Here is an 11,940-nt window from a genome sequence, read left to right on the forward strand (position 1 = left end):
AAAAGAAAGAAAAAGAAAGAAAGAAAAGATAAGTATTCATAATATGTCTCCCAAAGTAGAACTTTCATTTACAAATACTTTAAATACCTTACCAACTCAATTGAGACCTGTTATATATATATATATATATATAACCCAAAATTGTACTATGGTTTTAAAATTAAAGTAACATGTACATGGTTGTGTAATTTATATATTTATTTAACCATTTAAAAAAGAAATTAGTTATTTTAAATTGACTGTGAACAAGTTTTGCAAATAGATTTCTTCTAACTAAACATGTGGATGAATATTACCCAACAAAATTGTGTTTTAAATGTTCCAAGCTTAGGGACAAAATATGGACAATGGTCAAGAGACACACTCAATCATCTCTAAAACACAAATGTCTATTTTTAAAACCAAAGCATGAGGTAAAAGAGGCTTCTTAGATGTATTGGGAGGGACTTTATAATTAGAAAGTATTTGGTTTGAATCTTGGTAGATGCAATAGTTAGTATTGACTATTCCATGCCATGTTATGTTAAAGGTTTAGGATTTTCACTTAGGCTACCTTTTGCACTTAAAATTCTCTTTAGGCTACCTCTTGTTGACCATATCCCATCACCATTGGATTATGAGCTGCTAAATTTAACAAAAGTATCAAACTTTTTGGAACTTGTACGAACTTTTTCATTTGAACGAACGTTAGTTTCACATATTCATCCTCCCGCAATGCCTAATTGGGAGATTGATTCTTGGTAGCTGCTACAAACACACTAGAAGGTTGATAACAAGTGTAGCAACAAATGGGACATGAGAAAATGGGCAAAGGACGACGACACACTCTCCACAAAGCCCATGCAATGAATGAATCTCTCCAAGCCACCTTCCAAGGCCACATAGACCCGGTGAAAGACCCGGATATACTCGGGACAGGTCGAGGAACCCATGCCCGATCAGGAGTTACTAGGGCATATACCCGGGAGGGCACAATTATTAAGGGCGGGGAAAGGGACAGGAGGTATTTGGCGGTATCAGGGCGGGTATCAGAGCGAAGACGGGAGAGAGCATCAGGGAGGAAGGGAGAGACGGCGATGGTGGTGGTGGATGCTGTGCGTGCAAGATGCTGCGAGGTCGCCTGACTCAATGTCGTTGTTTTTGTTGTTGTTCTTCTTCTTCTGTAGTAGTAGTAGGAGTGTGTTGCATTGAAATTTTCGATGCTACTCGAGGCGCAGACAATATAGTTTGGGCAAGTAATTGGTCGCAGGGAAGGAGGGAGGTGAAGTAGGGTGGAGAGGTGTGGTCATGGTGCAGGACTTGCAGTGGCCGAGCAGAATGGAGAGTTCTGAGCCGTGGGAAAAGCCTGCCCGAGGAGCATGTTGACGAGGAGGAGGAGGAGAGGAGCAGGAGCAGGAGGAGTGCGAAGAGACCGACGAGATGTGAGCAGAGTGCATCGGCTTTCCCTGGTTTTGTTGCGTCTTTGGCTTGAATTTTCGGATCGATGCGGGGTTTTAAGGATTGATACGGGAGCCCGTGCAAGTTTTTTTTGGATGCTAAAGGCTCTTGGAATGATATGAGACGTTACCAGTTCGGAATTGTGAGGCTTCCTAGCGATTCTCTTCATGTCCGAATTCTTGTCCAGGATCAAGGCTCGCCTTGAGACAGGCCAGCATTACAACAGCAGCTGTGCTGAAGAGACAGGTACTTGTTTGACGTTACTCTGCGTCATCTTGGATGTATGAGTTCGCAATCAGGCTGGGGGCTGGATTTCTCTACTGCTTTCTACTCGATGTTCTTTCTCAATTTCCATATTCAAGGTCGTGCTTCATGGCATTGGGAATGCTCGTTTAAGCTCTAGGGTTGCTCCATTCGATCTTGATTAGCTGTCGTCAACTCAGGTTCATGCAGAGTAAGAATGTCCATGTTGTTAGAATGCAAGTACACGGATCATCTGTCCTATATTTTTTCAATTTCACCGATTGTATATTTCGATTTGGCTGCGTATTCTCATTATTCATCGCACCATATGTAACCTTCCCATCCTTTAGTTTCATTCCTGAGATACAGTTAGGTCTTGGTCCTTCACACATTTCACAAGATTTTGTTTGCCCGCATCTCATTTTAAGAGTAATGTTGTAACTTTCAAGGGTTAGGCCAGTTTATTGCAGTCCAAGCCAGTTCATCAGAGCAATGTATAAGCAACGTTGTTTACATTCTTTGGAGCTTAAGATTTGTGTCGCTTGCTTGTGTGCATATTTCATTTTTTCAGCCCGTGGATTTGAAATTTGATATTTGTATTTGATTCCTGAAACTGATATCAATAGCTAGCACGATTATCTTAAAATTAGAGTCTCAAATCGTGAATTAATAAAATTTACTGGTATTCTTTGATCAATGTAGGATGGGTAAGAGCAGCTTTGGCGAACGTGGACAAAGTGAGTGGTTTCATTGACTTTTACAGAAGGAGACATCTTCTGCCTTTTGCTTGAAACTTTTTGTATCAGAAAGTGCGGGATGCCGATTTAGTATCACTCCAAGTGGCTTCGTATGAACTTAGTGCTATCATCAACTGTTGTCGTTTGATGTTCTCTGGCAATACTTAACCCCTACTTAATTATGGTGTGTGACCTTAGTGCCACTTACAGCAAATATGCCATGCTTGGATAGGCTGTATGAGCGCGAGAAGTCGGCCTTACGTTTCTGAGTCGAGGTTTTGTTCATTTGATTTCGATGTTGCACATTGTGACAGCAGGAGGAACCAGCAGAATCCTCCGAAGAAGGGCAAGATGGAGAAGAAGGTTCGGGACTCTATTCCGAGTGGCAGGCGCAGTTGGTGAAAAAAATGAAGAGAGTGGGGCTTGGATCTGCGGAAAGATCCCCTGTCTTAACCAAGTCTAGGAGCAGTCCCTCTCTTGAGGGCTTATCTTCCAGAGATGCGTCTCAAACTCTATGGGAACTTAAAGTTCTGGATTCCAGGCTGCCCGACGGGTTTTACTCTGTAATACCTGTACGTCAGGGTTTCTTTTAACTTGTATTTTACAGATGTTTATCAAGCGTATTTTGATTAATGCTTGTAATCTTGCACTGTTATACTTGTACTAGCACGAGACAATACAATCTGTGTATTTTCGAAGTAGGGAGCTCACATGTTCTTTTGATACCAGATATCGCTAAATTTTCGGGTGGTATCACTTGTGTCTAGATATGAAGACTTTCAGGAATTGTAAGGTTTATGTTTAGTTCCTGTGTAGGAAGTTGGATAGCAGCTGATGTCGAGGCTAGCTTAGTTTCTTGATGGTGTGGTCCAATCATTAAGTACGTTTGCAAGGATTATACGGTCCCTTGTGCGACTTAGTTATCGAAAACACAGAATACTCAAATGTATTGACGGTAGAGCTGCATGACCTGAGATTTGCAATGTCATTATTTCTACCCCCCCCCCCCTTTTTTTTTTTTTTTTTTTTTTTTTCCCTCGCTCTCTCTCTCCATCTTCGAGCCAGACTCATGCACATTGAGTTCGCGATACTAATGAATCTTTGGCAGAGTCGAAGCTTGAGGGCACGCTTTCGAACCATACCAACTCTGAAGGACCTACAGCTGCTTGGACCGGTGTCTCTTGGATTGGATGTGTTACTTGTTGACACAAGCAAGGACAAAAATCTTGTGAAGCTGCAGGATCTGGCTCGTGTAATGGTAAAAGGCATAGGCATTAATATTCTTCTGATGATCAAGAAAATTGCAGAATTGGTAAGATTTCTGACACTGGTTTCTTATAGATGTCTCACTAGAGTGGCAGTCAGTCCTTAGTATTTAGCTCTTTGGTTTTTCATTATGGACACGGTTTCTTTAATATTTGTCGGCTGGCAGGCGCACTAGCGAAACTTGCGCTCTCAAGATTACTGTTGGACGAGTTTTGGTTTTATTTCTGTAGGATGGTACGATCATGAAAGGGTTATAGTGAAGGATTCAAAGCTGGTATTAATAGCATGTGGGGGTGTGCAATCAGGTAGCTGACTTCTATGGTGGACCGCTTTTTGAAACGGGTTCCACGAAGTCCACTGGAGACGAACACAATTGTACAGGAGGAGGCATTGTGCGGTTGTTGGGAGAAGTGAAACAAGGCTTATGCCGACCGCGGGCTATCCTCTTCAAATTTCTTGGAGATTCTGTCGGATTGCAAAGTCGCCTTCTTATGGTATTCTGAGCAAAATCCTCTTTTTCTGTTCTGAAGCATTTAAATTAAGGTTACTGTCGGGTGATTGCGTGCTACATACTGAGCCAGTCAATTGTGTTGTTTTTGGCCGCATTAACAGGGTCTACAGTTGGAGGCTGTACCTAGTAGCTCTTTGATTTGTGCAAACCCAAACAAGCACCTGTCTAATGTGGTTACAGTAAATGGCATCGATCTCTTAGTAGATGTGATGCGACATCCGGGCTATCTGCGTCCTTTCTCGCGGAAGGCATTAGTTACGTATCACATTGCAGGAGCAGGAGATAGTGATTCTGCGGATTATGATTCTTGCGACTCTCCCTTGGAGCCGAATAGCCCGCTGTATGGCGTGCCTGACAAGTTGGATCATGAAATGTTAGTTTCGCACATGTCAAGCCTGCTTCTCATACAGTTTTTTCTTGCTTGGTTTTTGGTTTCTATGAGGACGCCTTGCAGAACATGAGATTTGAAATATGTGGCAACCTATTTCATGGAGGAAGAGCTTACGAGTTCTAACTCTGTGGTTCTTTCAGCGTGGAGCAAGACGTGGAACTTGCTCGTCCACCATTTTCAAGAAGAGGGCCGACTGCAGCTCCAGTAGCTGGGCCTAATTCAGTTGTCGGACTTCCTGGCAAATTAAGGTGTGTCATGGTTAAGTAGAGTAAACACATGTTTCATGTGCATATACCTTGGAAATAGTTTTCAGCACGAGGTGGTCATTTCTAATTCGGAGTAGTTGACTATTCTACAACTTTGGCCTTGTACAGGCAAAATACGGATTTTAGCTGTCGCCGATTGTCCGTGTTTTTGTTTAGTGGGCGTACTTCTTTTATCGAAGGCTCACTACTTATCGATTTTTCATCATAAGCTTGTTTGATTATCTGAAATTTGTCCCATGCATTCCGCTTTAAGAATTTATCCGAGCGCGGGAGTTTAAGTATTCCATTGTATCCTTGTTAGACAGGTGTCTATGCGATGCCTTTCAGTTAATTTCGTTGAAACTGTGTTTCAACCTCATGCAAGCTTTGAAGGTTTTGTTGCAGCCCGTCTCAGAGTGAGCCAGATTTAGCGAATCCTCGTGTGCGGAACCAACGACGAGTCCTTGAAGAGCAAAATGCTGCTACTAGGTTAGTTCCTTGAGGGTAGTTTGTAGGATTTACAGGATACAGGGTCTCTATTGTTAACCGTCAAGTGATGCATTGTGCTGTCGTTATTGTTACGATAGCCAGAAACAATCGAATACCATGGTTGTTGTGTATGCCGAAGTAAAAACATGGATAAGCTCGTGGAATTAAGTTGCTTGGGGTTATCAACATATCCATATAATGTATTTACTACGTTGTGGTTGTAAGTAGTACTCGTTTAGCAATCTGGTAGATATAATTTGAGAAGTGGAACTGGAAAACGTAGTCCGAAAGCGCCGTATGGTCAATCGTGTGTCTGTTCAATAAGAACAAGGAGGGTTAAGGAATTTCATAATGTTATATTGTAATTTTAACTCTCTTATTTTGGTTTCACTAGTCCTGAACATTGTGCGGAAGTTCAGCTAGAGCAAAGAAAACCGAGTATGGAGGGCTTTCGAAGTTTTCCTTCCAGGCGAGTTTTCAAGTACTATGCTCAAACTATTTTGTCTTATGGATGCATGTGTTCTGCACTCGGATAATTTCCTTTATTACAAATAATTAATGGGATATGTATGTAACAATGCAGTCCAGAGCACGCGCAAACTCGCTTGCGACCATCACAGCGAGTTGGATCAGAAGATGGAAGTGTTCCGAGGTCAGATAATTCATTATTGTGCTTCTCCGTATGTTCTGATGCGTCTTTGATTAGATTGAGCGGCAAGTTTTACTTCATCATCCACTAGCTATTTATTTGGTTAAAGAACTTATTCGGCTCAATCACTTCCACCTGTAATGTTTGGAATGGAGACTTTGTCCGGAAATCACCGATTGACATTTCTGCACGAGTTGAGTTCTGGTCTCTTGAGTGAGTCGAGTTGTACACCACGTTAACGAAGAGCTCTTGTACCTCATATGGTTTGAACAAGCTAACTTTTACGATTTTTTCTTGAAACGATCATGCTTCTTACATTGAGGGTTTATTTTGTGGTTGTTGATTTTTGTTTTCTCAGTAGTCCTGAATATCCAGTATTCAGACCTCGTGCACATTCTATGCTTAGTGGGAGTCGGCTTCATGGCGGACATAATACTTCAAGGTACCTCTAAGTTTGTTGGTTTGGTCTGACCATGTTATGTGCCGGTGGATCTGAAATCTGCAAAGTTTATGTGAAGTAGAATGATCTGCTATTCAGATGCATGTGAGCATTTGCAACGCATGCAACAGTTTGGGGATTTACGTAGTTCACTGGGAAGTATCTCTGCTTTTGCACTCGAAATTTTGTTGAAAGATATGAGGAAAATGACTTTATTTTTTAGGACTTCAGTAGGGTTTGTATGTTGAAACTTACCATGTATAGTTATTTTCATGATCTTCATTACCTTCATAACCCAGGTGGCTCCTATTGTACATATTCATTGACATCAAGGTTCTCAAGTCAGGAGAGTGTAAAAGGCTTGTTTTGAAATATCTGAAAAACTGAGGGCAGTAGTTTTACCTGTTAATTTGGTAGCAAAGCTCAAGAGGCTAGACATCTTTAATGACTCATTATTTAATATCGATTTGGCAACCACAAACCCTTCCCTTCATCTCTGAAGAACAAAATTGATGCAACCCAGATGGGTCAATGTGGTATTCCATTATGGTTGATAACACCTCTCCTTTGATCAAGAAATTGGCCTGTTTATTTTGTACCAGAGCAAGATTTTTTTTGTGCAAACAATACATGTGAGAAGTCTATCAGCTGCTTAGTTTGCATTTTGTGAGGGTCAGAATGACTCGCATTAAGGCATTCGTGCCTGCACTCGCATTTGGCGTTGCGAGTGTGCACGTTGAAAGGATGTCAATGCCTAGAACAGATGAAAGGGCTTTTCTGACTAGAGGGTATTGGTTGCAGGAGAGAAAGAGCGTTGTCTGTTGATATAAGGCACGAGGCCAGAGGGATGGACTTTCTTCAATATATGGGAGATTCCTCATTGTCAAAGTTAGTATTTTAAACGCTTATCCACGCTCACCACACACAAACCAAACTATCAAACACATTGTATAACTTAATGGCTATTAGCATGAAAAATCATCTTGTGACATTGGATTATGTTCGTCCGAGTTTGTGTTACAGTTTTATTGTTCTGTTTCGTTCATCATGTTTTATGATTCTAGTAATTGGGGACTTAACATTGACAAGTTTTGTGTAGTCAAACAGTTATCTCTTCTGTTTGAGAATACTTAATCGGGATTGATTGATGTCCATCCGAGTATTCTGAACTCTTCATACGCAGGTTAAGTCACAGCCCACATGCGGAAATGCGAAGGGCTAGGAAACGGACCGTTACACCCGAGATCAGCGACGAGGTTGTCAGGTGGCATCTTAACCTTGGTTTCGAAATATAGATACTGTGGCTTGTTCTTTAACTGGTCATCTAATCATGGAGCAGTTTGGTATCGAAAAAGATATGTGATTAGCTGGTATTCTTTGAGATTCTTGCATTTGGATTTCTATATTTACGAGCTTGTTGTGATTATGTAATCTGTGACACTGATTCATAGATTTCGACGGGATAGTTAAGTGATTGGCTTGGTTGCTACGATTCTGCATTCTCAGGGCTGTAAGAGCGATGAATGAAGCCCTCAAGCAAGAGCGAGTTCGAACGAAAGATCGAAAGCTTGATAATTCTATGCCTGATGGTCACATTCTAAATTCCAGTGAAGGAAGTAGAGTGGTGTGCACTCCTTACTCATAATCTTGATGAGCTAATGATCAAGTGGTCGAAAAATTCTTTCCAGTAGATCTCGTAGGTCGTGCCATTTTTGAAAGTGTCAAGTGGTCCAAAGCAAGAAGCTTTTGTTTAACAGTGGGAATTGGACATGGTGAAGAATCCGACTAGTTAATTGTTAAGTGATTAGCAGACAGCATTTTAAAACCGAGGAGCAGTTTTTATATTTTATACTTTATAATTCGTCAGTGTGTCCAGTATGCTTGTTGCCTCATGAAGTTATTTAGAGGTTATTTCCTACTCCTTGCAATGCCTCTTCGGAAATGCAGTGTTAATCTCGTGTGCATTTTGAAGTAGCTTACAAAGTCGCTTAAAGTTAATGCATTCATTTTCATGTGTCTTGATTAGCTTGAAAGATCTCATGAAATGAGCTGGTCTTCTCTTATCTCAGGCTTCTGGGAGGTCTCTGGATTCCAACAACACAGACGGTGATGGTAATCAGGGACATGGGGAAGTTTCTGGTCCTATTAGTCATGATCCAGCTGCGGCTGGTAATCATGATCATACTGTGGCTGGTGATCATGGATCTAATGCCCACACGTCCACGTTGGCCACTAAAAGTTGTGAAACTTCGGTTCCAATAGGATTATCTGGTTTAGTTTCAGATACAAACAATGCAATCCCTTCCTGGAATCTGTCGTTGCAGTCACCATCGCTGCCAAGCCGACCTCTAATGCCATTCGAAGAATGGAATATTGCTTTCTCAGAGCTTCGAATTGGTGTCCGTGTTGGAATTGGTTGGTTTTTTGGCATTTACCTCGTCATTCTTGCTCATTGTTTTCACGGGGTAGGATACTGTAAAGTACAACGCTGAATTGTTTTTATTTGTTTGTTTATTTATTTTTGTATAGATGTTTCAGTCTATTCTCGACTGATGATCTGCTGGTTACGTATGCTCTAATTTGGTGATTCTGCAACGTGAGTACCGTAGCTGGCATCAGGCTGTAGTGATCTTTTCTGAAGTCTTGGATGTAAATAATGCAGGATCTTTTGGAGAAGTATTTCGCGGGATCTGGAGGGGCACAGAAGTAGCTATTAAGGTGATGCTTGAACAAGATCTAACTGTTGAGAATATGCAAGACTTCTGCAACGAGATTTCATTGTTAAGGTTGGTCTCCTAAGTGAATGAACCGATTACGACCTTGAATTTTGTTTTTTTTTAAACATTGTTTCTTTTGAGCATTCTGCGTACTCACAGGAATTATGCTGGTCACATGGACTGAACATATTTTCATTGTCTGTCGGTGCGCCTCTCTTGCAGCCGGTTAAGGCATCCAAACGGTACATAAAATCTCTTTTGATTTAACTGTGATTTGAAAGATTTTTTTCAGTTTACTTATAAATTCGAGCTTTTTTACTTAGTTACTCCATCTTTTGCGATGTAGTTTGGAATTTTTTCTCCTATTCTCATCTGAAGCGAATCTTTTGCAGTGATATTGTTTCTAGGAGCATGTACAAAGCCACCACATCTTTCGATGGTGACGGAGTACATGCATATGGGCTCGCTTTATCGGTTAATTCACTCCAGTGAACAGGGGAAAAAGCTAAGCTGGCGTCGTCGATTGAAAATGCTTCGTGATATCTGCAGGCATTGTTTTGTTTCCAATTTTTAGGCGTAGGGGATAGTTGAGTTATGCTGCTTTTAGAATTAGAACATGGTGATTGACTTGCATACCTTTCAGTCTTTGCTTTTTCCTGATAGTATCTACACGGATTTACTCGTAACAGATTATTTCGTGCTTCTATTTGTACATCACCTGTAGCCTCGATATGGCTAAAATGTTCTTTATATACTCGAATGATACTTGGAGTTCAGTTATTTATTTAAAAACAGGCTTATGGGACGCACGTCTGAACTTGGGTGTGACATGTGGTTTCAGGGGAATGATGAGTGTACAACGAATGAAAATTGTTCATCGGGATCTGAAGAGCGCTAATTGCTTGGTGGACAAGCATTGGAGTGTTAAGATTTGCGACTTTGGTTTGTCCCGAATACTCTCAGGCTCTACTTACTGCGACGACACTGCAGTGGGAACTCCCGAATGGACGGCGCCAGAGCTGTTGCGAAATGGGCCAGTCACGGATAAGTGCGATGTCTTCAGCTTAGGAGTCATAATGTGGGAGCTTTCTACATTGAGACGGCCGTGGGAAGGGATTAAGCCCCTGGAGGTAATTCTTCCCCTTGGATTGAGCTGATTGTGATGGGGAGTAAGCTACACCACATCCAATGCTTTCCAGTTCAGTGTACGTGTGCTAATTATGTTATTCATTCTCTACAAGCCCTCACGTATAGGCTGCTACATCTTGTATACGGCTGATTCAGATCCATCTATTAGTGTTCTAATGAGCATGGTTCTCAGAAACTGAAACCTGGTGTTTGATTGGCACCTGATTCCCTACAATGCTGTTACTGCTGCGATGGAACAGGTGGTAAATGCTGTTGCTCACAATCAGGCTCGTTTGGAGATTCCAGACGGTCTTATTGGCAAATTGATTGCTGGTATGTTTAAATTTTAAGTCTGCACCCCTAGTTGAACTTAAATTGTTGAGTGCATGTTTCTCTTAAAGCGTCCTAGTGACCCTATATGTGGTGCTGACGCTAATTTATTACCGCGATCCATGCCTGTTTTCAAGATTGCTGGAAGGAAGTTCCCGAAGCCCGTCCTAGCTACGACGAGATCCTTACACGGCTGCATGAATGCGAGTTTCTTCAAGGGTGACGATTGGGAGAAGTCACGCTTGTAATCTAGCTGGCAGCTGCCACAGGATTGAGAAGATGCCCTCCCTGCAGCATTTTTACATCCGTTGATAGTTTGGCCGTGCAAGGCAGGTGTGACTGTCAAATCAGCTTCTCATGCGGGAGTTCATACCTTGTAATATAGATCGAGCTGGTCCATCATTTTTATATTCTAGTTCATGTAGTGGTTGGGAGTACAAATGTATTACCTTGTCTCCCTCCACATGAAGCATGGTTCAATAGGATTGTTCATGTAGTGTGCAAAGACCATATCCGTAGTGTACACTATACCGGTCTGTTGTTACCAGGGCTAATTGAGTTCTCTACGGGCTTGTTAAGATGTTCAAATCCGTGTTTTTGGTGATAGGAATCAGGCACATGTATCTTTACCTTGTGCCTCTACTCATTCAGTAAATCATATTCTGGAAGATCTGAATTACCCCAGAGACGAAGCTTAGTTGAGAATGATTGCTATTCAAGTTCACTGTATTCGTTCACATTTTTCTGTAGATTCTTGAAGAGTGTATGCAAGGACTGTATTAAAGGAGTATTGTACTTCACACGTGCATTAGTTTTGCTATCTCTCTTTTTCCAAATTACAAACGTGGTGGAGCTACACTTTTTGGCACCTTGACATGACATTTTTTTTTTGTCGCAGCGCAAAGGTATCAAATCGTGGCTTCGTTCAATCACAACAAGGTATCTCAAGAATTTCATCACCTACTCCAAACACAATTATCTGAATACACATTTTTACATTACGATTACACTTTACCTGTTATCCGTTCCATGAATACGTGTTCTTATCTTGCAACGCATACGTCGAGTGATGTAGTTTTGCCTCTATGACATATTTTAAAGTTTCACATAAAAATCGGTAGGCATTTACAAGTTGTAGTTTAACTTTCAGTTCCGTTTTGTAATAAATGTTCGTGATACCTTAATGCCAGCAACTTTTGACGAAGACTCGCGCCCTTGAGACAAATTATCTACTCTTTCCTTGCTCATATCTAGTGCCTCTGAAAGTTTTGCAACCACATGTTAATGCCAGTGGAGTGTTTAAGGCTGTCTCGGCTGACATTCCTTTCATGTGAGAACTTGCTTTGCTTTGTCCTGCA

General features: G+C 41.4%; 1 protein-coding gene across 4 annotated transcripts; it reads left to right on the forward strand.

Annotated features, from left to right (window-relative positions):
• Nucleotides 1–1,143: 1,143 nt before the first annotated feature.
• LOC112288454 (putative serine/threonine-protein kinase SIS8) lies at nucleotides 1,144–11,268 on the forward strand. 4 transcript variants are annotated; one of them, XM_073537221.2, is made up of 22 exons: nucleotides 1,144–1,421; nucleotides 1,625–1,683; nucleotides 2,383–2,417; nucleotides 2,735–2,989; nucleotides 3,526–3,729; nucleotides 3,989–4,177; nucleotides 4,296–4,567; nucleotides 4,726–4,833; nucleotides 5,236–5,319; nucleotides 5,714–5,788; nucleotides 5,903–5,971; nucleotides 6,327–6,410; nucleotides 7,209–7,295; nucleotides 7,591–7,671; nucleotides 7,914–8,031; nucleotides 8,477–8,822; nucleotides 9,070–9,193; nucleotides 9,347–9,366; nucleotides 9,517–9,673; nucleotides 9,966–10,254; nucleotides 10,513–10,585; nucleotides 10,720–11,268. In XM_073537221.2, coding segments are annotated over exons 1-22 (2,817 nt in total). In that variant the 5' UTR covers nucleotides 1,144–1,419; the 3' UTR covers nucleotides 10,806–11,268. The 4 variants fall into 4 exon arrangements, with proteins under 4 accessions (XP_073393322.1, XP_073393321.1, XP_024388392.1 ...); XM_073537220.2 differs by having other exon boundaries at nucleotides 1,284–1,421; nucleotides 2,732–2,989; XM_024532624.3 differs by lacking the exon at nucleotides 1,144–1,421 and having other exon boundaries at nucleotides 1,463–1,683; nucleotides 2,732–2,989.
• Nucleotides 11,269–11,940: the final 672 nt, after the last annotated feature.

Source organism: Physcomitrium patens, chromosome 11 (genome assembly GCF_059467195.1).
Source record: "Physcomitrium patens ecotype Gransden chromosome 11, ASM5946719v1, whole genome shotgun sequence".
Taxonomy (NCBI): Eukaryota; Viridiplantae; Streptophyta; class Bryopsida; order Funariales; family Funariaceae; genus Physcomitrium; species Physcomitrium patens.

What these genes read in the sequence shown, in the direction of transcription:
- LOC112288454 (XM_024532624.3), top strand. Translation starts at nt 1,605, where the DNA reads ATGTCCGAATTCTTGTCCAGGATCAAGGCTCGCCTTGAGACAGGCCAG. An exon ending in CAGCTGTGCTGAAGAGACAG is followed by an intron (nt 1,684 to 2,382) that starts GTACTTGTTTGA and finishes TGATCAATGTAG; the next exon opens with GATGGGTAAGAGCAGCTTTG. An exon ending in TTTCGAAGTTTTCCTTCCAG is followed by an intron (nt 5,789 to 5,902) that starts GCGAGTTTTCAA and finishes GTAACAATGCAG; the next exon opens with TCCAGAGCACGCGCAAACTC.